The sequence below is a fragment of the Apodemus sylvaticus genome, chromosome 17, assembly GCF_947179515.1.
Source record: "Apodemus sylvaticus chromosome 17, mApoSyl1.1, whole genome shotgun sequence".
Taxonomy (NCBI): Eukaryota; Metazoa; Chordata; class Mammalia; order Rodentia; family Muridae; genus Apodemus; species Apodemus sylvaticus.
In genome coordinates, this window is record NC_067488.1 from 47,905,965 (window position 1) to 47,930,503 (window position 24,539).

Below are 24,539 nucleotides of genomic sequence, written 5' to 3' on the forward strand. Positions count from 1 at the left end.
CTGTGTTCATAACATTCTGCATGCTTTATAAAATGTTTGCATGTCCTGTGGCTGTCTTGTACCACGTGAATCTCATGAGATTTAAATGACGTGCCAGGATTTGCATAGCATGTTAGTGGTGGGTGCTGTGCCCGTGGAAGACACTGTGGCATCATCTCTTCCTGTCAAGTTGTGCAGAAAGGGCTCGGGCACACTTGACCGCACAGCTCAGGTTTTGTGCTGCTTCGCATTTCTTTGTTTAGAAAGTATATCCTGAACTAATTTTATTAGTTCTCTCCAGATTAGTACCTACTGCCAGACAGAGTTGGATCTTCTCTGCAGATCTGTTGTACAATCTTTTGTATGTGGTGAAAGCGGTGTTTGAGACAGGGCTCTGCACCCCAGCATGAACTCACACATTATCCTGCTGTCTGGGTTTTCCTACTAGGATTATACATTTTTCACTGTGGAGTTTTTTTGGGGAAAGGGGGCTCTTACAAAGCTTATTTTATGAGTATGGGTATTTGCATGTATGTCTGTGTACCATGTGCACGCCGCCTGAAAAAGCCAGAAAAGCTCATTAGATCCATCTTCACTGCTGATACATTTCTCCAGACCTTTCTAGCTTTTAAGACAGGGTCTTGATATGTGGCTAGTGCTGACCTAGCTAGGAAAGTAGCCCAGAATGGTGTGCCTTACAGTCATGCTTCTTGGTAACTCCTGATGATTGGCTATAACTTTCCCTTCCTGGGTGTTCATGGTATATGTGTTACCTTGGTGCCTTGCCTTGTGATCCAGTACCTGAGCTCGGTGCCTAGTGCAGAAGGCCACTGCAGGACAACTTGTGCTTTCTGAGCCTAGGGTGGGAACGGGTGGGGTGCTTTTTATACCCATTTGTTGCCTGGCACACGGTGGATGCTCTCTTGTTTATCCTCCCCCACATTTGGAATTCATAAACGCCTCTCTTTTTCCCACTGATATGCCTAATTCCTGCAAGCTATTAATGTAATGTTATGTGGAAGGAGATCTCTGTGGCCAGGGGTTAGAACCTTGGTTATCCAGGCTCTGATCCGGTGACAGGGATCTTGCAAGAGGCACGGACAGTGGAGTTCTCCAACCGAAAGCTACAGAGGCTTTCTCCTGGAGAACTGACCTCCGTCTTGATTTCAGGGTTTTGGCTTCCAAGTGTCTTATGATTTGGTACGGCAGCCCTGAGGACACTTAGAACTTAGTGAGAAGGAAACCGACCAGGTACTGCTAGGCAAGGAAGAGACCCCTGAATGGAGAAGCCAGATGCTGTCTATGGAGCTTACACTTGGACAGGATGATACATTCAGCTTACCATGGGCGAGAGTATGACCTATGGGGAGTGACGGACCATGCCACAAGGGTAGTTTTGACCCAGATATGGTAGCACGTGTCTGTAATCCACACACCTGGGAGGCTGAACGTGGCGGGTCATGACAGTTCAAGACTTCCTCGCAGTGTTGACAAGATGAGGGAACACAGTGATAGGGGTCCCTATGAGCTGAATCCTGAAAGCGGACATTACAGATACCTGGGGAAGTGTTGACCTGCAGAGGCAACAAAGGCCCCGAGCAAGGCCAGAGCACATTTGATGCTGAAGGAAGGCAGAAGGCATCCAGTTGGTGCAGACCACGGGGCCTGTCGGTGGTGGTGAGGGGCGGCCTGAGTGAGGCTGCACTCAGATGACACACCAGAGAGGTACAGAGCTCTTTGCCAGTTCCAGAGCTAAAGGGTGGAGTTCAGAGATGAACCCAGGTCAGCCCAGTCTTAAAGGCTCACTCACTCTGGGACCCAGCCTCACTTCCCAAAGGAAAAAGGCCAAGAGCATTCTCTCCCTTAACAAGAAAAACATCCAAGCGCTTGTAAAACCCTTGGGAGTTCTCCAGGAGCCTAAGACTGTCCAGGGCTAGCTCCTGGCTGAGGAAAGGGATGTGCTCTGACTCCTCAGTATCTCCTGTTCCTCTAGCAGCCCTGGCACTGGGCGAAGGTGGCTCCCCTGGGCCAATCTTTCCCCTAGTTGTTTTTAAAAGTCAGTTTTTAAAAAAAAAAAAATGCCGGGCAGTGGTGGCGCACGCCTGTAATCCCAGCACTCTGGGAGGCAGAGGCAGGCGGATTTCTGAGTTCGAGGCCAGCCTGGTCTACAGAGTGAGTTCCAGGACAGCCAGGGCTACACAGAGAAACCCTGTCTCAAAAAAAACAAAAAAAAAAGTCAGTTCTTAGAGCTAGCTGGTCATGGTGGCATTACATTATTTGGGAGTTTCTCCCCAATCCCCTCCCCCTCCAGTTTTTTAAAAATGTTTTTAAAGTTGTTAGGCAGTGTCGATGCACACCTTTAATCCCGGCACTTCAGAGGCGGAGGCAGGGGGATCTCTGAGTTTTAAGGTTGGCCTGGTTTACAGAGCAAGTTCCAGGACAACCAGGGCTACATAAGGAAAACTTGTCTCAAAATGTTTAACTCTATTTGTTAGGGAAGCACCTGTGTGGGATGGTTTCTGGGAGTCCTACCATATGGGGGCTGGGATTGAAGTTTTCAGGCAAGTGGCAGGTACTTTTCACACAGTCCCTTGGGTCAGCCTGACAGCTAGGGAAACCCTGTCTTGCAAGCAACAAAAATAAACAGTCTCTGGGCTAACACTGGAATTGCAAGTTTTCTCTCCTTTCTCACTCTGGATCCGGGGCCTGGAGAGATGGCTCAGTGATTAATGAGACAATACTGTCTTACAAAGAATCTAGGTTCATATCCCAACACCCACATCTAGTGACTCAAAAGTCCCTGTAAGTCCAATTCCAGGGGATCCCTGGTCACCTGCAGGCACACGTTCCATATAAACTAAAAGCATAAATAAGAATGGTAGAGTTGAGGGGTTTTTCCAGATCAGCAGTCAGCTGACTGACAAAGCTTTCTGGCCCTGCTTGCCTTACCGTGTGTGTGGTGTGTGTGTGTGTGTGTGTGTGTGTGTGTGTGTGTGTGTGTGTGTGTGTGTGTCTGGCTCCAGGTCATCCCTCTGGCCCTGCTTGCCTTACCGTGTGTGTGTGTGTGTGTGTGTGTGTGTGTGTGTGTGTGTGTGTGTGTGTGTGTGTGTGTGTATGTGTGTGTGTGTGTGTGTGTGTGTCTGGCTCCAGGTCATCCCTCTGGCCCTGCTTGCCTTACCCTGTGTGTGTGTGTGTGTGTGTGTGTGTCTGGCTCCAGGTCATCCCTCTGGCCCTGCTTGCCTTACCGTGTGTGTGTGTGTGTGTGTGTGTCTGGCTCCAGGTCATCCCTCAGCCCAGTGGCCGTCCGTTTGCACTTGGCAGCCAGCAGCTCTGGTGTGGGGCAGGCACAGCTGAACTCTGCCTGGCACAAAGGAATGCAGTGAGCTGAGCAGCTGCGTCCAACATGCAGGGGCCTGGTTCTGCCTTGCCCGGAGTAGGGCAAGCCGCCTCAGAATCCTTCCATACATGGCCAGAGCAAGCGCTTTGTTATCAGGGAATGGGAGTTGTGGGTGGAGCCGGTTACCAGAAGGTTCTGAGTCCATAAGAGAAGGCAGCATACAGAGTGTGGCGGCCAGGTTTAAGGCCTGCCTGCCTGTCACTCACTGGCGGTGTGATTACAGCCCAAGTTACTGTTCACTGCTCTAGATCCTCATCTATAAAATGGGAAAGGCACGGTTGTGCTGATGAGCAAATTATATAAAGTTCTTAGAACGGCCCTCACTAGGCAATTAGGAAGTGAAAGCCGTTATTAGTGTCTTGTGAACTTGAAAGTCATAGACCAGGCAGAAAGGTCATGTGTGCAACCCCCTGGCAATGTCCTGGTAGAGCAGAGACCTGAGCCCTCCAAACACCACCTAAGGGCTTTTCCCAATCTGTTTCTCCGAGGACCAAATGGAGGGCTAGGGCGGGCGTGAGAGAAGCACCTGAGGAGCTGTCACTGAGGCTGAGCTGCTCTCTGGAGCAGCCTAGCAGCAGGCACAGAAACATTCAGGGAATTTGGGTGTTACGGGGCAGGACTTGACCATAGGTACTGTAAGGTGGGAGAACCCCAGCTTCCTGACTCACAGTGAGGTGATAATGGATCTGATAGCCAGGGATAGCCAGTGGGGAAAGAGCCTGTGAGCCTAGCAAGGTGCCAAGAGGGTAGCAAATCAGAGAGGAGCTAATAGCTGGGATTAGGATCTTGAGTTCTCGACCCCGCCCTGATCCCAGGCGGCTAGAGCTGGCTCCTTGGCCCACTAGAGACCCCTCTGCAGCCTCCTTTTTTCTTTCCTCACTTTCTGCCTCTTCCACATTGTACTGTGAACCTAAAATAAGAGTTAACACACCGTTATCAGTGTAAGTGATGGTGTGTGGCTAAGGCCTGCATAGACCGCAGAGCCATAGAACAAAGCCATAACGCCGGCCGGCCGCCGTGGCTAGTGGGATGTACTCTGACACAAAGCCCGCCTGCCTGGTCAGTGTCAGCGGCTGCTCGCATCCACCCAGCCTGCCCTGCAGACAGCTCCGAGCTGCTCTTCCGGGACTGTGAGTGGTTCCAGGAAGCAGCTGAGATGGAGGCGGAGGACCTGCCAATGTCAAGGCCCAAAGCCTGAGCGGCAATTTCCTGAGGTTTTGCAGGATGCTGGGATGGGAACTGGTAGTGTCTCCTCTCCTCGCAGCAGGCTCTATAGCCCTGTCAGCCTGTGGTGAGGACAGGCTTTGGCTCATTTCCTGGCTCCACCCTACCCCTGGCCAGGTTCTTCCCTCCGGAATCCACCACCCAACCTCCACAGCTGGAGTTGGTGAATCCCGAGAGGTGGCTTCCTCCTCTGATCAGAGCTGGGGACTCAGGGAACCTCCAGGGTCCCCACCCTGAAACAGCCCCTTCAAACTAGGAGAGTCGTGCATTCACTTTGCAGAGGCCCAGCTCTGTCTCCCCAGTCAGTTGAGCCTCTTGTTCCCCAACCCTTGGCCTTTCTATCAGCTCCTGCCTCCAGGGAAGGTGATGTAGTTCTGTGTGTCCTTCATATCCTACCAGTCAGCTGGTGTCCTGGGTAACCTGGGGCTGAAACCCACCCTAACTCCTGGATCTTGGACAGAAAACTGTCACTTTTTGTTTGTGATAGGAAGAGCTACTGGCTCCGTGCTGCGCAGTCAGGCCATTGGGAAGCAAACAAACCCTTTCCTGTCTGTGACAGCCCTTTCCTTGTCCCCTCGTCCTCAGAGAGGCCACCTTCCTGTGTCAGGAAACCTCGGGAACCGTTTCCGCCTTTGACTTAGAGAGGGGCAGGTTGTACTGAGAGGGAGAAGGGTCCCCCTGTGCAACAGGAGCATAATGAGGGAGCTAGCCGTGCGGACAATGCTAAGTCAAGGCCTTTGATGCGTTCTCCTCCAGGTAAACGTCCAAATGTACTGCACACACAGTCTGTCTCCTAGGGCCGTACTGGACCAAAGGGCAAACAGTGCCATTAGCAGATATTACTGCTGAAAAGGGGGAAGAGAAGCTACCAGAAGGCCTCAGATGGAGGTGTACGGGAGGTCTGTCCAGGCTTGGCCTTTGACAGCTTTTTTTTTTTTTTTAAAGATTTTATATTTTTCTATTTATATTATGTATGAGTACACTGTCGCTGTCTTCAGACACACCAGAAGAGGGCATCTGAGTCCATTACAGATGGTTGTGAGCCACCATGTGGTTGCTGGAAATTGAACTCAGGACCTCCTGAAGAGCAGTTGGTGCTCTTAACCGCTGAGCCATCTTAAGGCGGGGCCTCCGTGTAAATGGAGCGTCCCAGGGTGGCTCTTGTTCAACACCATTCTGTCCTGGAACTCGCTCTGTAGACCAGGCTGGCCTCGAACTCAGAAATCTGCCTGCCTCTGCCTCCCAAGCGCTGGGATTAAAGGCGTGTGCCACCACTGCCTGGCTGTTTAGCAGCATTCTGGAAGCAAAATCTGAATGGTAGCAACAGCTAAGCAGCTATGCAGTAGGACTTGGACACAATGTCTGCTGTGGATGGCCAGGAATACTTTTTTTTTTTTAAGACAGAGTTTCACTGGGTAGCTCTGGCTATCCTAAAACTCTCTCTGTAGACCAAGCTAGCTGCAAGCTCACAGATCTTTTGCCACTGTCTTCCAAGTGCTGGGGTTAAAGGTGCATGTGCCATGACCCAGCTACGGTGAATTTCATGATGACATGTTCATGGTTGTATGTGAAGTACTCTGGTCATGCTCACCCTCATCACCCTGACTTGTCCCCCATCTGACTCCTGGTCACCTTCCCAGCTCCCACCTTGTCCCCTTCTATTTTGTGTATGTATCTGTAACCCTGTGAGCTTGAGTAGTGTTATTTTTTTTGTTTTGTTTTGTTTTTATTTTTTGGATTTGATTTTTTTTGAGACAGGGTTTCTCTGTGTAGCCCTGACTGTCCTGGAACACACTCTGTAGACCAGACTGGCCTCGAACTCAGAAATCTGCCTGCCTCTGCCTCCCAGAGTGCTGGGATTACAGGCGTGCGCCACCACCGCCCAGTTCTTGAGTAGAGTTATTTACTCTATATATAATACATGAGCTTATATAAGAGATTACATCCCAGAATGTGGGCCCCTCACTAATGGCTGCACCTCTGAAAACTTCCACTAACTCCCCAGGTGCATCTGACGACAGGTCTCTGACCCCAGAGCCGTTATAAAGTGCACTAATACATGTTAGTGATTTAGAGATTAGCAGCGTCTGGACTACACTGGATACCCTGTAAAGTTCAGCTGCTTGTATTATTTAGCATCTCTATCCAACAGGCAAACCCCATATACAAAAACAACCTAGGGGTTGGGGATTTAGCTCAGTGGTAGAGTGCTTGCCTAGCAAGCGCAAGGCCCTGGGTTCGGTCTTCAGCTCTGTTAAAAAATAAATAAATAAAGCAACCCAGTGTGGGAGACCACTGAAGTACACTTTAGGGTTGACCCTTCGTCTCCTGTAGAAGTGAGAGGACCCTCAAGTTCTTCGCCCATTTTCTCATCATATTCCTTATCATCTTTGTGTGACAGTTGTCTGTGACTGCTTACAGATCTGTCTTCCACACCAGCTGTCAGTTCCTCCAGGGTAGGCATGTGGAAATTCCTGTCTGAACTCAGCATGAACATCCCCTTTGGGGCCCTTCTCATTCTGTGAGAAGACCTGAAGGCCTGGCTTTAGTCTGGGCCTGTCAGAGATAGCTTCAGGGAGAGGCGGCATCTGGGCCAGATCTGAGAGACCAGATACAGTTTGAGAGAGCAGCAATAGGCGTCTCAGAGCAACCTGCAACCTCAAGAGCAGCATAGGAGAGGGGGTTGGGCTCCCGTTATGAGCACCCTTGTGTCTCCCTTTGTTCTGTTCAGTATGTCGGGGGACAGTATGTTGCTAAATTCGTGTGTTGGCCTGTTGGGTCTTTCAGGAGGTTCTTTGAGTCAGGGCAGTCCCAGATAACAATGCATGCTCAGTGACAGCCTAAGGTCCTCTCTTCTCCCCAGAGCTCAGTTCAATGGTAGCTCCATTTGCCCAGTCCCAGGAAGATGTTCTAGAATGTGGTAGGCAGGGGCAGGATGGTCTGGGAGGCCAGGCCTATCTGGAAGCCTCAGGCTTTCTCAGGGCAGGCTAGCAAGAGTCCTAGCAAATTCAGGGGCTGTAGCCCTGGAGGATGGAGAGGAGGGAGGAAACTGCCATCCTGCCCCCGGGCACCCCCATGCCTGCTGCTGGCCCTGCCCCCACAAGGCTCCCATTGTCTATTGCTTTGCCAGGCTGACTCCCAGGGAGCTCAGAGTCCGGGGGACAGCTTGAGTGGAAAAACTGAGAATCATGCCAGAGGAAGCTATGGAACTTGGGGAATTCTAGGCTAAGAACCTGGAATCTGAGGGTCAGGGCCCCTTAGAAAATGCAGGACAGATTAGACCACAGGTGGTCTGGCTCCAGGCTGTCCAGCCCATAGGGACCATTGTGTGCACATGGCCTGCTCCCTCCTCTCTCTCTACCCTGTCTCTGTCGTCTCTGTCTCCATCTTTCTTTCTTTCTTTCTTTCTTTCTTTCTTTCTTTCTTTCTTTCTTTCTTTCTTTCTTTCTTTCTTTCTTTCTTTCTTTTTTCCTTCCTTCCTTTTTTTTTTTTTTCAAGACAGGGTTTCTCTGTGTAGCCCTGGCTATCCTGGAACTCACTCTGTAGATCAGGCTGGCTTTGAACTCAGAAATCTGCCTGCCTTTGCCTCCCAAGTGCTGGGATTACAGGTGTGTGCCACCACCGCCCGGCCCTGTCTCCGTGTTTCAGTCTCTGAATCTATCGGTCTCTCTATCTCTCTATGTGTGGTTCTCTCTTTGAATCGCTCTGTCCTGTGTGTGTTTCTGTCTTTCAAAATCTCTCTCTGTTTCTCTCTCTGAATCCCTCCTCCCCCATCTCTTTTTCTCATAAATCTGTGTTTGCTCCTGAGTTACCCATCTTCCCAGTGATTTGCCTGAGGCCCTGTGTTGCTGAGTGGGCAGATTTGTGCTTCCTTGTTTGGGGCTGGCTTTATTTTCCAATCAGACCCTAGGTAATAGGAGGGGGTCTTAGTAGTATTGTGCCTGAGCAGAGGTAGGTCCAGGGTAAATCCTCAGCACTGCAGCAATAGTAATAACTATGTAAAAACGCCTGCTTTCCTCCCAGTGACAGTTAACTGAAACTGAAAGCTGTGCTGTGCTGTAGCCGCCAGCAGCTACATGTAAACTGGGTTACCTGTTGAGAGAATTTTGGGGTCATAGGGAAGAGCGGCGAAAAGAACGGCTAAGTCAATGTTCACTGATCAAAGCCGTAAACTTTAATGGCGCCGGACCTTTTAACAGTTTGGGCAAACCCTCCCCCCAGACTCCAGGCTGAGTTCCGGTGGAAGTTGTCTAGCTTCTCTTGGAGGTCTTCGTCTTGACTGCTCTGGCAGCTGGGTGGGTCACCTGTTTAATTTAGGAATCTCTATACCAGGAAGAACAATGAACTTAACCTTTACTACGTGCGCTCCACCCTAAGTGGAGCAGAATCCTGGCTAACTGGGAGAAGTTAACCTTGACCAAAGTCAAACTCTGACCAAGTGTAAGACTGCCCCAATATGGCTCTGTACATGTCCTCCCTTTTTTTATTAATTTGAACACGAGGAGGTAGAAAACAAGTGGATAAATATCCTTCATAAGAAGGCGGGCCTTAACCAGGAGGGGAAGCATTGACCGTAATTCCTCTTAAATATTGTATAACGTCTTTTTCAGAGGAGGGGTAATAGGCTCCCTTATTATTTTAAGGACAGCCTCTCGACGTTAACCCCTATGCAATTAGGTGTACTTCCTGGGGACTCAGAAGCAGAAATTCACCTCTCCATGTAGTGCTTTGCCTCGCACGTCTCGCTGGTACCCATGTTTGTTCATAAACAAACACACATAGATCTGAGTTCTATGTGGCTCTCTCTTTGGAGATCCACTTGTGTAAGTTTTGAAGCCAGGGGGGTCTGCAAGTGTCTTTAACAGACATGTAATCTCTCCATCCAGGTGAGCCTGGGTGGAGACAGCCAGTCTGCTTAACAGACAAGGTCAAGAGTTAAAGGTGGAATAGGATTAACTTGTCCTAGAAGTATCTAATTCAGTTGTAAATTAACAACTTTAAGGATCCAAAGCTTGGCCTCTGAGGTGGGAGAGGTAGCCTTGTGAATCAAGAAATATGCTGTTACTTCTCAGGAAAAGTGGAGACTATATGTTAAATTAACACAGCTGGCTGAAGATTGTTAGCCATCTTCAAAATTGGAATCTTTAATATTGGAATTATTTCTAGACCAGTTTATGGTTGAGTCAGCTGAGCACAATAAGGAGAAGAGTCATTTTAACTCTTCTTAATTAATTTTTCCTAAGCTAGCATAACAGTCTCCATGTTCTGTCCCACAAAGTCTAAAAGCTTGAAGCTAGGCAATTTATCTAACCTGGGACATTTAACAATTGAGGTAAGTCAAGAACATATATCCAATATAGCTCTTATGTTACCATGGTCTGGGCATTCAGCAAGCACACAGTCAGCATATCTTCTGTAGCATTTTGTGGAAAAAACAGAGGACATGTCTTCTCTCCCAATATTAAATCAGGATCATGGCATATGTTAGTAAGTGAATTCCTTCATTTCACCTAGACATCAATATGTCTAATTACAAGATGTCATATACATTTAGCAAGGAGTTTCTTGGCATCTAAATTTTAAAATTTTAAAATTTTCTTAAAAACATGTAAGCATAATTTAAATTATATGTACAGGGACACAATTTCCCCTCTCTTCTTTCTTCCAAGAAGATATTGTTTTATTAATTTAAGTTGGAACACAAAGTATAAACCATAACATAGGCAATAACTATGTAATTATATAAAATATAGTTGCTTTTTCTGTTAGAGCAGTTGTAACTAGACAGCCTAAAAATGAATCATTAGTCACATGTACATATTTTTTTTTTATCTTTTAAATTAGAAATATGAATATCATTTATCTGTAATAACTAAGTCCTCTAGGATTAACACCATTACGTGGTAGAGGTAGAAATTGAGGACATCAAGAACAAATCTTTATAATTTGATGTGTACAAAATATAAAATTATTTTAAATACCTAAAGGACAGTCATTTAGAGAACATATCCTTTGTTCTTAGAAATTTGAATCACATTTGTACAAACTGTAGAAATTAAGAATTAGCAGTATTAAAAATGGACCAATTTTAAGCAATTATAAAACCATGAGCTATATATATATATATATATACTATTATTAAAAGCTTGACCTTTAACATCTTAAAAATAGCTGCTATAGCACCCAATTCAGGTATCTGTGTTGAAGCAGGGAGAAACTTAAAGGAATAAACATGTGATCTGAGAGTATAAATTATCTTTTGGGTAACAATTATTAATTTTGCCTAAAAATGTTTGCCATGTAATAGACCAACCATTAATAATAAATTTGATTGTTGCTTGAAGCAAGGAACAAACGTTTCCTACCTTGAAAACAGAGGTTTAAGACCTTCTGTGGCAAGCTTAAAATGAGGTAAATAAGATAAAGCCAATTAATATATCCTAACAACTTTTGAAAGCCATTTACCTAAAAATTCTAAAAGTCTATAGGAGCAAGGGCCTGTAACAAACATTCTATGAACATTATACACTGAAATTTTTAAGATCTTAACTTCTGTATTGAAAGAGAGACAAACATTTTTTCCTCACAGGACGTAAGGCTGTTAGCCATTCCTTGAGGCAAAAACTTTCTAATGACATTGTTTTGTTGTTTCTTTAAAATTAGAAGCAAATGTTTTTATAATTATCAGAATGTAAAGCAAAAAACCAACCCTTTAAATTTACAATAATTTTGTAGGGAGTAGACAGGCCAAATGTTAATGTTTTTATAGCCTCCTTGACCTTTCATAGATTTGAACTGTATTTTAACCCACACCTGGATAAGTCAAAAACCTTTTTTTTTTTTTTTTTTTTTTTTTTTTTTTTTTTTTAAAGCCAAACACTCCCTAGGTGGGGCCTGTAAGGCGGAAACAATTTCTCAAAACTTCCTCACTAGCTTCCCCTGAGGCAGCTCTAAGCTTTGCATTAACTCAAATGTAAATTTTTTTATCTGCCCTAGGATCTACCTTGAGTCCTTGGCAAGGACTTTGTATGAGATTCCTCAAATGTAAATATCTTCTAATCTGAGCCTTTTATCTAAGACCAGAACCAAACCTACAAGGAAGTTGAGGATTAAACAAAAGAAACCTGTAATTCCACGGTCAAAGGAACCTGCTTGATATCAAATACATTTTCACTGAGATCTCCTTTTTAATTTTGGAGACAGCAGTATCACTCTCAAAATTATCTTAATTACAAAATGTTAACAATTACGAGCCTGCAAACTGAAAACTGTAGCCAATGACACACTGATTTTTATTGTAACTCAATGTTTTCTTGCAATATTAGAGCACAATTGTAATTTTGGAAGCAAATCTCAATTTTAAACAATCTATTTTCTTTAAAATCAATGGCAAACACATTTTTACAGCACAAGGTTTGTCTGCCAGTGTAACTTATTAAAGAGACATTATTTTAAATCTTAAAATCCAATCTCCAGGCCAAGATTCACACAAAACACCATGCCAATTTAGGAGCGTCTTAAAGGCCTGTATTTCCTGGATTGCGTCATGCCATGTGGTGTTCAAAATGGCGACTACCCTAAACTACCAGCCTTAACCTAACTTTTGTTAATAACATTATACCTTTTAAATCATGTGCAGTGACTTAAGCCAATACTCTATAGTCAAGACATGTAAAATATACCTTTAAATCTAATTATAAACAAGAACAAAGCATGAGTGGCGTTAGGCCACGTGTAGTTAGTTAAGATAGCTCTAACACTGAATCACCAGTTTTAAACTAACCTTTTCTTAATAACACTATACCTTTTACATAATAACCAATTAATTTATAACTCTTTAGTCAAGAAATGTAAAGCCTTATATCATTAAAACCAATTAAAAACAAGTATAAAGCGACTACATGAATTTCACAAGCCAAACCAAAGTCTTCCCAAATCTTGAGGTTTCTGGGCTTTAAGAGCGGCTTTTTCCCCAGCCATGTTTCTGTCTTGGGTGAGTGAGCTACGCTGCTGCAGCGTGGCTTTGAATCAATCCCCACACAAACTGTGGCTAGCTCAAAAGGTTACCAGCAGATGTAATCTTTACCAATTTTTTCTTTTTAACATGAAACAGTCATTCACACAAAGACACAGAGAGGACATAAACATACACATAGACAGTCGGTGCACCGGGACAAACACGGAAAGATACACAGAAAGTTAAGCGTGCTTGTTAAGCAATTGTATCCATTTTCCTCTTTAAACAGCTCTTAGAAGCTGTGGACATATGCCTATTTTTAAAAACCCCTTTCTTTTCGCCGAAATCAGCTCTTACGAGCTTTGGGCAAATGCCTACCAAATTCCTTCCCCATATTTCCCTATCTTATCAACCCAAGCAGTCCTGCGCTGGGTCCACGCAGTATGCTTGAAAAACTGTATCTATTCCTGTACTCACAACCATAGACACGAATTCACTAGCGCTAGTTTTGCCCTCTATGTTGCTTACCGTGCGGACACCATTAATTTTCACCTTTTCCACGAAGCTTCGCTGGATAGGGCCACCTCAGGAATTCTCTCGTGCCAGGTCGCCCCACGTTGGGCGCCACTATGTAGCCGCCAGCAGCTACATGTAAACTGGGTTACCTGTTGAGAGAATTTTGGGGTCATAGGGAAGAGCGGCGAAAAGAACGGCTAAGTCAATGTTCACTGATCAAAGCCGTAAACTTTAATGGCGCCGGACCTTTTAACAGTTTGGGCAAACCCTCCCCCCAGACTCCAGGCTGAGTTCCGGTGGAAGTTGTCTAGCTTCTCTTGGAGGTCTTCGTCTTGACTGCTCCGGCAGCTGGGTGGGTCACCTGTTTAATTCAGGAATCCCTATACCAGGAAGAACAATGAACTTAACCTTTACTACGTGCGCTCCACCCTAAGTGGAGCAGAATCCTGGCTAACTGGGAGAAGTTAACCTTGACCAAAGTCAAACTCTGACCAAGTGCAAGACTGCCCCAATATGGCTCTGTACACTGTGCTGATAGGAAAAAGTTAAAATGACATTTCCGTGTGGAGGTGTGTGTGTGTGTGTCCATGTGGTTTGTGTGTACTGGAGGGTACTCATTCACATGGGTGCAAGGCCAGAGGGTGATACTGAATATCTTTTTTGTCCACTCTCTACGTTGTTGTTATTGTTGTATTTATTATTTCGTGTGTGGAGCAGATATGCATGCTACATATAGCACAGGTGTGGAAATCAGGACAAATCAAGAGAGTCACTTCTCTAATCATGTGGGGCTCAGAGATTGAACTCGGGTCACCAGGCTTGGCAGCAAGCACTTTTATCCACAGAGTCATTTCCCTGTCTCTACCATATCTATCTATCTATCTATCTATCTATCTATCTATCTATCTATCTATCTATCGATCGATCGATCGATCTATCCATCCATCCATCCATCTATCTATCGATCTATCTATCGATCTATCTATCCATCCATCCATCTATCTATCTATCTATCGATCTATCTATCTATCTATCTATCTATCTATCTATCCATCCATCTATCCATCCATCTATCTATCTATCTATCTATCTATCTATCTATCTATCTATCTATCGATCTATCGATCTATCTATCTATCTAAGTGCAGTCTCTACATATCTCTGGCTGTTTTGGAACTCATAGAGATCCTCCTACCCCTGCCTCCTAGGATTAAAGGTGTGTGCCACCATACACTCCATCTTATTTTAGAAAGGGTCTCTCCCTGACTGGGTAAACTGGCTGAGCTATGAGCTCTAGGGAATCTCCCTGTCTCTGCCCACATCAGTGTTGCATGTTATTTTTGTTAATTTAGGAGGCTTGAACGCAGGCCCTCATGCTTTGGTATCCAGCACTTTACCTAATCTGAGTCTCAGGATGTAGCTCAGTCTGGCTGTGGGTTTGCGATCCTCTATGCCTAGCTTCCCACACAGCCAGAACTGTGCCTGGCTTCCCATGGCATCTTTGGAAGCCACTGTGTGTTTTTGTATCATCCAGCTGGGCTGAGGCAGAATCTGAACAACGGTCAGCTCGTTTTTCAGAGCCTTGCTTTTGTAAGTGATGAAGATAGGTGCTCCGTACTGGAGCCCCTGGGGGATCACATCTGGAAGTCAATCCTAGAAATCAACTGGCCTGCTGTCAGGCTGACATTGAGCCTTACACAGGTGACATTTCATCCAAGGTCTTCCAGGAAGTCACAGCCAAGAGAGCAGTTGGTATGTGGCTGTGCCAGACAGGTACCTGTTCCCACACCTGGGGACATACACACCTTTGGCTCTAAGAGAAAAACCTTGGGCCTCTGAGTGGCTGCATTATGTGGTTATGTTCAGAGACCAGAGGCTCCTGGGTAGCAATAATGGTGTTTTGGGGTTTTTTTTGGCGGGGATGGGGTGGGGGAGGGAGTTGTTTTTTGGGCTTTAGTTTTTTAGACAAGGTCTCACCGTGTTACTTTAGGTGGCCTGGAACTCACAGAGATCTGCCTGCCTCTTCTTCCAGGTGCTAAGAGTAAAGGCCACAGTAATATTCTTTGCCCCTAAGCCCTCTCTAAGAGGTTCTAACACGTGGGCGGGCGGAAGGGGGAGCATGAGGGCTGGGACTGAGCCTAAGGCCTTCTGATTGCTAGGCCAGCAGTCCTTCGACTTACCATCTGCAGTCTGTCCCTCTCCATTTTATCTCTCTGAAACACACCTTGACACTTGTGTGTGAAAATAAATGTGAGCCCTGGGAACTAGGTTATTAGGTCATTCCTTCCCACCGGCGGTTATTAAATGCTCCCCTCTCCCATGCTCAGTGGGGTTTTTGGCTGTTGTTTCTGATGCTTGGCTTCCATTGCCAACATTCAAACACCTGGGAGACATACATCTGGGCCTGCCCGTGAGTGGCAGGGAGGAAGGTGTGCCTCTAATGCAGGTGATGCCATCTCTTGTAGTCATTCTACGGCTGAAGAGACACTGTGACCTAGGCAAGCATTTGAAGAGGAAAGCATTCAGTTGGAGGCTTGCAGTTTCAGAGGATTCCCCATCACAGTACTGACAGTAGCTAAGTGCTAACATCCAATCCACAAGCAGGAGACAGAGAACATGAGAGTCTGGGCCTGGCGTGGGCTTTCGAAACCTCAAAGCTGACCCCAGTGACACACATCCTCCAACAAGACCACACCTCCCAATCCTTCCACTAACTAGGAACCAAACATTCCAATATATGAGCCTATGGGGGAACATTCGCATTAAAATGACTATGTTGTCCCATACAGTCCAGGACTATATGAAAAGGGAGAAATGAGGCTGGGGAGATGGTTCCGTGGGTAAGAGCATTTATTGTACAAGCACCAGGACCTGAGTCTGAATCACCAGCAGCATGGGAAACTCCAGTGTCGCCACAGGTGCCTGTAACCTCTGTGCTGTGGGCACGTGGATGGAGACAGGGAGGTGACTGGAGTTTGCCAGCTGCCTGCGTAGCTCCAGAACAAGGAAAAGACCCTGTCTCTAAATAATATGGTGGAAAGGGATAGAGCAGGGTGCTGACAGCCTCCCCTGGCCTCTGTGCGCAAGTGTGAACACGCCAGTGCATTACACCACACAAACAAGAGAGAAAAGGCCGAAAACCAGCAGAGCACACACGTCATCAGTCAGCCTCCTATGCCTGCCTCCCCTGCAGTGATGGGCTGTACCACCGCTCTGGGAACCAACGGACCAACTAACCAACGTCTGCCCTGCCTTCCTGAAGCTGCTGGAGGAGAAAGCAACGAATACCGATGTAGCTTTTAAAACCTCCTTCTCATCACCCTTCACAGCCCTTCTGCCGAGCAGGTTGGGGGACAGGATGGCAAGTGGAAGGCACAGCCCCCAGTTCTTGCCCAGGTCAGCCTGAAACCTGCTCTGGCTCTGGCCGCCCTACCCTCCTTGCTCGCTCACTCTTAAACCCCGCCTCCCCCAACACACACACACACACACACACACACACACACACACACACACACACACTTTTGAGTCTGGAAATGTAACTCAATGTCTTGCACATGCTGGGCAAACATGAGAGCACTGAGCTGAATTCCCAGGCTTAGTGATTGACGTGAAAAATGACATAGCTCATCTGGTAGAGTGCTTGTACGGCAAACACACAGGGCCCTGGATTCAGTCCCCAATACAGCAGAAATAGAATAAAACACAGGCATACATAAATATCAAAAGTATCATATCATAAATATCTAGGCGTGCTGGCTCATGCCTTTAAGCCCAGTACTCAGAGGGCAGAGGCAGCCAGCCTGGTCTATAGAACAACTTCCAGGATAGCCAGGACCATATAAAGAGACCCTGTCCAAAACAAAACAAAACAAAGCAAAACAAACACTAAGGACCCTGAGCCCTAATCCTGATATCATGGTTTCACTGGGGAGGCCAGCCCTGCCCATCTGTCTGTGGCTCCTGAACCTGCAAGCAGACGGGGGACTCACTCGGCCTCTACCCACATGATGATTGACCGTCTGCATTTTTACCACCATTATCACACATGGTTACACACAAACCTAGGTTGCAGGCAGGGCAAAGATTACTGTCCCCACATTACAGGGAGGAAATTGGGGATCACTGGGGTGAGGTGTCTGGCCTGCTGTCATGCAGTTCTGGTCGCACTGGTCCATCCTTCATGACACAGCAAGCCGACTTAGACAATGGGTTTATGAAATCCACAGATGGCAGCCCTTTAGGTCAGTGGTCCAACCATTTCTGGGAGTTTAAATATTTTGGACAGTGTTTAACTACATAGCTCAGGCTGACAGCCAGATTCAAGATCTTTCTGGGTTTTTAGTAAGAATCCCAGGTGATGTCTGAGGCTGAAGAAGCTCGTTTCAAGATCCAATCCCAAGTCGCTGGTTGACTGCAAGTGCCTAGGACCCTGACTCCACAGAGTCCCAGGCAGGGGGTGGCAGTGAAGGCAAAATGTTGGCCTTTTAGTCACATACACACTCAGGCTGGACGGTGGTAGCGCACGCCATTAATCCTAGCACTTGGGAGGCAGAGGCAAGTGGATTTCTGAGTTTGAGGCCAACCTGGTCTGCAGAGTGAGTTCCAGACAGCCAGTGCTACACAGAGAAACCCTGTCTTGAAAAAACAAAATCAAAAAGCAAAAAACAGAGGTCTGAAGCTGGCCCAAGCGTCCTCAGGCCCTGTACTGTGAAATGTGATTCTGTGGGCTTTGAGAGAGCAGAATTCAACCTCTTTTTTTTTTTTTTTAAAGATTTATTATATGTAAGTACACTGTAGCTGTCTTCAGACACACCAGAAGAGGGCTTCAGATCTCATTATGGATGGTTGTGAGCCACCATGTGGTTGCTGGGATTTGAACTCGGGACCTTTGGGAGAGCAGTCAGTGCTCTTAACCCCTGAGCCATCTCTCCAGCCCCCTCAACCTCTTTCTTTGGTAATTGACCTCAGAGGCCCAAGGGACAAGTTAGGTATAAAAGCTTCAATCCCTCTCATATTATCGAGTACTAGTACCAATTATTTAACACATGGGGCTCAGGAATACATACATTACTTTTTTAAAGATTAATTTTGTATGTGTGGGTGTTTTGTCTGCATGTGTGTCTGCACACCACAGGCAAACAGTGCTCGTGCAATCGGGGTGTCACATCCCCAGAACTGGTTACTGTGGTGGCTAGTCCCAGGCTGAAAGTCCAACCCAGCAGACACAAGAGCAGCACATGCTCTTAACAGACCCCTACATTTCTTCTTGCGTCCGTGGTTGAGGAGGCAGTGTGCCATGATACCTGTGTGGAGGTCAGAGGTCAACTCCCGGGCGTTGGCTCTCTCCTTCATCATGTGGGTCTAGACAATCCGGTCAGCCAGTTCGGCCTTTACCTGATGAGCCATCTCACTGGCCCTACTATTTATTCGGAGACAGGGTCTCTATAACCCTGGTTGTCCTGGAACTCACTATATGTGGCCTCCGACATTCAGAGATCCTCCTGTTAATTTTTGAAGACAGTTTTACATTGTAGCTCAGGCTGGCCTGGTACTATGTAACTGAGGCTATCCTCATACTTGGGTAAAGGGTTCTTCCTGTGCAGGATTCCCTCCTGCCCTGTATGAACACTTGAGCCATTCTGCCCAGTTTTATTTTTGAAACAAGTCTCTAGTAGCCCAGGGCAAGCACCTCTCGGGCATAAACTAGAAGGCTCTATCTTCATTTTCAAGATAAACTTTAATTCAAGATGACACAGGATCACATGGCTGGGGAGTGAGGGAACCAGGATTTAAGCCTGGGTTGATAGAACTCCTGTTCCAGATGACTAAGACCCCGTTCATTCCCTCAGGAGGGAGCAGTAGACTCACTCCTACAAACTACACATAGGTCAGAGTGATGTCACCGGCCAGCTCTGCAGCTGATTCATCAGCCTGGGTTTAGTTAGGAGAGGCCTCTGGGGAAGGGGTCTCCTGGTGGGGTCTTGAAGAAACTTCAAACCAGACGATGAAGCAGGTGGGGCTCAAAGACAGCTAGGTCCTTTCATCAAGAGCCCATTTATTTATTTATTTATTTTGTTTTTTTGGTTTTGATTTTTTTTTTTTTCGAGACAGGGTTTCTCTGTATAGCCCTGGCTGTCCTGGAACGCATTCTGTAGACCAGGCTGGCCTCGAGCTCAGAAATCTGCCTGCCTCTGCCTCCTAGAGTGCTGGGATTACAGGCGTGGGCCACCACTGCCCGGCAGCCCACCGCCATTCTAAAAGTTGAAGGGACAGAGCCGCAGAAGGGTATATGATTCCCTAGTTTACACAGAGAGGGGAAACCAGAAAGGAACGACTTGGTTGTGGGGTTTCTAGCCTGTCACACTACATAGCTCTCAGGTCTAGTGGTAGTGCCCCAGGGTGATGGTAAAAAAGGTGTTTGGGTCCCCTAGGCAGGCCGTGGGGGGAGGGGCAGGCGATCAAAGTGTTGTTGCTTGATGGGGCACGGAAGAAAGCTGGTGGCCATCTGGAGGTTTGGGAAAGTGCCTCGACTTTCAGACTAGGCGAGGGTGTGGTTCAGCAAAGTCAGTGAGAATCTGAAGGTTCCTAAGGGTGAGCTTGAGGCAGACTAGCAGCGAAGCGAGAGTGTCCCGCCTCTTGGGGTGGGAGGGCCTGGGGAGCCCGCGGGGTGGCGTTGGGGAGGGGCTAGCCAGCGAGGAGTTGTCCCATCTTCCAGGAGGGGCTCCCCATGGGAAGGGTTGACTCGCTCTGGACGTGAGGGGCTATGTGGGGCGTCCGCCCTTCCGGGGAAGGGGCTCGACGGCGGGGGCGGGGCCGCAGGGTGGGGCCTCATTCTCCTCGCGCTCCCCCGCGACGCGGGCGGGCAGGGGCGGGGACGGAGGCGGTGGGCGCCCGCGGCCGGCCCACAATGAGGACAGCGGGCCGCGGTGAGTAAGCGGCGGGCGGGCGGCCGGCCGGGCCGGGCCACGCGGGGCGGAGGCTGCGCGGGCAGGTCGGGGCAGGCTGGCCGGGCGGGGTCGGGAGCCGAGTCCGCAGGTCTAGCCGCGCCGGAGCGGAGCGAGGACACCGAGGCCCCGCCCCGGCCGCCGGTGGCGCCCCGACCTCCGAGCCGCGCCGCAGACACAGCCGGAAACTGGCCCTGCCGGAGCCCGAGCGCCAGCCTAGGGACACCTGACTGCGAGTCGGAGCCACACGAACCGGAGCCCGAGTCCGAATCCGAGACCCAGTCCGGGCCGTCCGAGCCCGGCCTGCCATGGCGGGGCCGCGGGGCGCGCTCCTGGCCTGGTGTCGCCGCCAGTGCGAGGGCTACCGCGGCGTGGACATCCGCGACCTGAGCAGCTCCTTCCGGGACGGCCTGGCTTTCTGCGCCATCCTGCACCGGCACCGGCCCGACCTGCTGTGAGTGCCCGGGGCGCGCGAGCGAGCACGCGGGGCTGGGGACCGCCGCCCCCCTTAGTGACGAGGTGGCACGCGCTGCCCCGAGAGGTCTGGGACCTCACACCCGCCGCCTCTGAACGCGGATCAAGGCCACCGAGACCCCAGGACCGTGCGCCCCTTCCCCCACCTCGGGCTACTAGTGTCGGGCTCTGACCTCTAAGAGAGAACTCTGACCCGTCCTTAGGGACGTCCCTGCTCTAGGCTCCAGCAGGCATACTGAGACTCTCTTCCTCCACGGGCGTCAGACCGTAGTAGCCCCAAACTTGACTGTAGGGGGGTTGAGAATATGCCACTCCCCCAACTAGGCTTCCTCTAAGTTCGAGCTGGTGTGAGCAGATCCCCGGGTGCTCTGGGAGGCTGTCTTCTTTCCAATAGGAATTTACATCTGTAAGAGCACCTACCGGAAAGGGTCCTCAGAAAGAACGCGGCTCCCGATCACTTCCTACCTGAGAGAAGCTGCCGGGCTTGGTCTTTATTCACTTCCCCCAGCCTTCCCTCCCTTAGAAGCCTAACCCTATTTGTCCCCTTCTATCGATAATCGTCTGTCATCCGACACTGCAAGTCCCATATTTTGTGGGACTCCCATGGGAATGTAGGTCATTAGTTTTAATTCTCTCTTCAGCTGGTTTTCCATTTACATAAAGCGCAAAGAACCCAGAGGGTTAGAGGAGGGACGCCCGGGTAAGGCACTTCGGCAGGCAGATACTCTGTGGGGCACCAACCCCATTTCTGACACGAGGCTCCAAGATAAATGGCTGTCAGGTGACTGCGAGTACACCACTTCCCCAAACCACCTGGACTAGGAATTTGTTGAGGTGTACACCCCCGCGGCTTTGCGGTTAGTGGGGCACAAAGATGGGGCAGAGATAAGAAACCAGCCAGGGGAAGACTAGCACAGCTGACTAGCCAAGCTGTAGCTTCCAGCTGGAACGTGGGTCCCTCCCACCCGAGCAGCTCTGAAGCGTCTCCCACAGAGCAACCTAAGCGGGCTTCTACTCAGTTTCCTTCCCAGAGTCCTGGAACCGCTTTCATTCGTTCATTTATTTATTCATAACACTTACGAGTGGCAGTTCAGCTGGTGCCTGACTTCCTTTTTGCTCCAGGTTTCAGTAGTAAATCTTATAAATCAAATAGAACAGTTGGTCCTGTTTTATTGACAGACCCCTGGGAGTGCTTCTCCAGAGCTCAGAACCTTCTCTCTCTTCCCTTTCCCCTCCCCTCTCCTATGGGAAGTCCTATGGGACTTCTTTCCATAGGATAGGGTGTGGGAGGCCCTGAAAGGGTTGCCCAACTCTAACTTGGGACAGTGTCCTGGGGTTCTGGAAGCTAGGGTTTGGGGCATGTGGCTGCAGAAGGAAGCCATGTTTTACAGCCACAGGACCCCATGCTAATAGACTGTGGGCCTTGGACCTTGGACTTACAGTAATAGAGGAGGACGCTGGGCCAGGCCCTGCCTGGGAGCTGAGGCTCTGCTGTCTTCTGTTTTTGCTGGGGACTAACCCTGAGGGGGGGAGTCAGGAGGAGCCTCAGGGAGGAGACTTGGTGTCAGGCTGCTAGGTGCTGAACCGCAGGCCAGGCCTAAGTGCTAGCTGCTGGTGCTAATGTTTAAGTCCTGGAGAAAATCATTGGTTCTCTGGGCATCTGGAAGGTGGGGTTGATTAGAAGACCTACCTCACAGCCCTGTGGTGAGGATTTCCACTGAGAAAATAAGCATGCAGTTACCTGTAACCACTAGAAGAGGTGCTATTAGGCAGCGAGGGCTGGGAATGACTGTTTAACCCCTTTAGCTAGTAAACAGGTATGTTTAGAGTCACTGCTTCCACACACTGGAGTGGACTGGAGATATTAGCCAGCAAAGCACACATCTACAGTCTAGCAGGCTGGTGGCGCATGCCTTTAATCCTGGACCCCCAGGGAAGCAGAGGCAGGCGCATCTCTGAATTCCAGGTTAGCCTGGTCTACAGAGAGTTCCACACAGAGAAACCTTATCTTGAAAAACAACAACAAAAAATCCCCGCCAGTTTACTGTAACACCGTGGGCCTAATTGGAGACTTCCAGGGGACACTTCCTGGAGAAAAGGCAAAAGACAAGGGAAGGGCCCAAGGCCTTTCTTTCAAAGCCTGCAGGTGACCAAAGAGGCAGGTGTGAAGGATGTTCCCTCCCAAGCAAACGGCTAGACTAAATCCAGTTGTCCATTTGCTTAGGGAGGCTGGGGGCTGGGCCATGCTCATCGCATGAGAGGCCAGGTTCCTCCTGAAGCGCTAAGCAGGATAGAGAATTATCTGTCCTCTATGTTTGTATATATTTACTAGAGATTGAACCCAAGTCCATGTGCATGCCAGGCAAGCTCTCCACCAGTGAGCTATACCTCAGCTCTGAAGGGCAGGTCTGTGTAAGAGCAGAGGTGGGTGGCTGCCAAAGCCAATTGATAAAGTGGTTCAAGCCTCGGAGGCTGCCAGCACTGGCCCAGGCAGCAACAGCGTGTGCGTGTGTGTGCGCGTGCGCGTGCGTGTGTGCGTGTGTTGGGGGGTGTCTGCTACATTGGCAAGAGGCCGGACCATGTATGCCTTTCTCTCTCCTCCAAAATCCCCGTGAGATCTGATCCCCCATGGCATTCACTCCTGTGTCCTTTCCTCCAGAGATGAATGGAACTTTCTCAACCTCTGAAAGTTCTCCGAAAAGAAGGATCTGTGTTATCCAAGCCCAGGTGTTGTTTAGGGACTGGGATGGAGTGAAAGGAATTGAGGGAAAAGAAAGTGTAGTATTGTGTGTGTGTGTGCTAAAGATTAGCCTTAGGTGATATTCTACCTTTTTTTTTTAAACCTTGAGACCGGGGCTTTGCTAATCTCGCTGTGTTGACTGTCCACCCAGCCTCAGGGATCCGATTACTAGCATGCACCACCATGCCTGCTTTTTTTACGGTGCTGGGGCTTGAACTCAGGTCTTCAGGTTTGTGAGGCAAGCGCTTCACACACATCACCAGTGGGCCACCACCAGAGTCCCAGTTACCACAGCTTTACAGTTTAAAGTAATTTGTAGTCTTTCAACAAGCATGTACAAGCTCTCTTCCCAGATACCCAGAAGCAGTGGGGACAAGCCGTGACCCCACTTTTCTAGAGACACTGTCAAGGAAACCAAATTGAACCTTCCCAGACAAGTTACCTTGATCTCATTGGTTTTAGAGTATCCCCTCCCCCTCCTCCATGTTGGGCACCAGGAAACTGAGGCAAAAGGTCATCGTTAGGCGGTGGCAAAGCTTGTACACTCTGCTGTATCTAGGAGGCCTTTCCCACTCTCAGATCCTGCTGGCCTTCTCTTCAGCCTGGGAGCAGGGGCTGAGGCTCTCCTGAGTCCAGTGCAGCGGAGGCTGGGAGGGCTCATGACCTGCCTACAGCACAGCCTACAGTAAAGGGCAGACCCACAGATGCCCTACCTGCGCATGCTCCAGCCTCTGGTTCCTGCAGATGGGTGAAGCCAGCAGGCACCCGTGTTTCCCACACCATCACTCACTTGTCCCGCTTCAGAGTCTGAGAAGCCCCTTACTAGGGAAGTAAGATGTCTCTCTAGGGAAGCTGTCCCCAGAGCGGCGTCTCAGCTCATTGCCAGCTCCTTTCTTTCTTTCTTTCTTTCTTTCTTTCTTTCTTTCTTTCTTTCTTTCTTTCTTTCTTTCTTTCTTTCTTTTTTTTTTTTTTTTTGGATTTGGTTTTTTCCAGACAGGGTTTCTCTGTGTAGCCCTGGCTGTCCTGGAACTCACTCTGTAGACCAGGCTGGCCTCAAACTCAGAAATCCGCCTGCCTCTGCCTCCCAAGTGCTGGGATTACAGGCGTGCGCCACTACCGCCCGGCTTGCCAGCTCCTTTCTACTCTGCCATCTGGGCCCCATTAAGAAACGTGTCGGCCTGGGGGGTAGCACATGCTACCCAGAACCCTGAAGGCAGTTCAAGGCCAGCCTGGTCTGCAGAGCAGGTTCCTGGACAGCCAGGGCTACACAGACGAAACCCTGCCTCAAAACAAACAAACAAACACAAA

The 24,539-nt window shown here is 48.7% G+C and overlaps 1 protein-coding gene across 1 annotated transcript in view; it reads left to right on the plus strand.

Moving 5' to 3' along the window:
• Positions 1–19,951: 19,951 nt before the first annotated feature.
• The window catches only part of Micall1 (MICAL like 1), a 30,009-nt gene continuing 25,421 nt past the window's right edge, over positions 19,952–24,539 (plus strand). Inside the window, exon 1 of the mRNA XM_052160442.1 lies at positions 19,952–20,471. Within this exon, the coding sequence (XP_052016402.1) occupies positions 20,326–20,471 (146 nt within the window). The 5' untranslated portion in view covers positions 19,952–20,325. The remainder of the gene's footprint in view (positions 20,472–24,539) is intronic.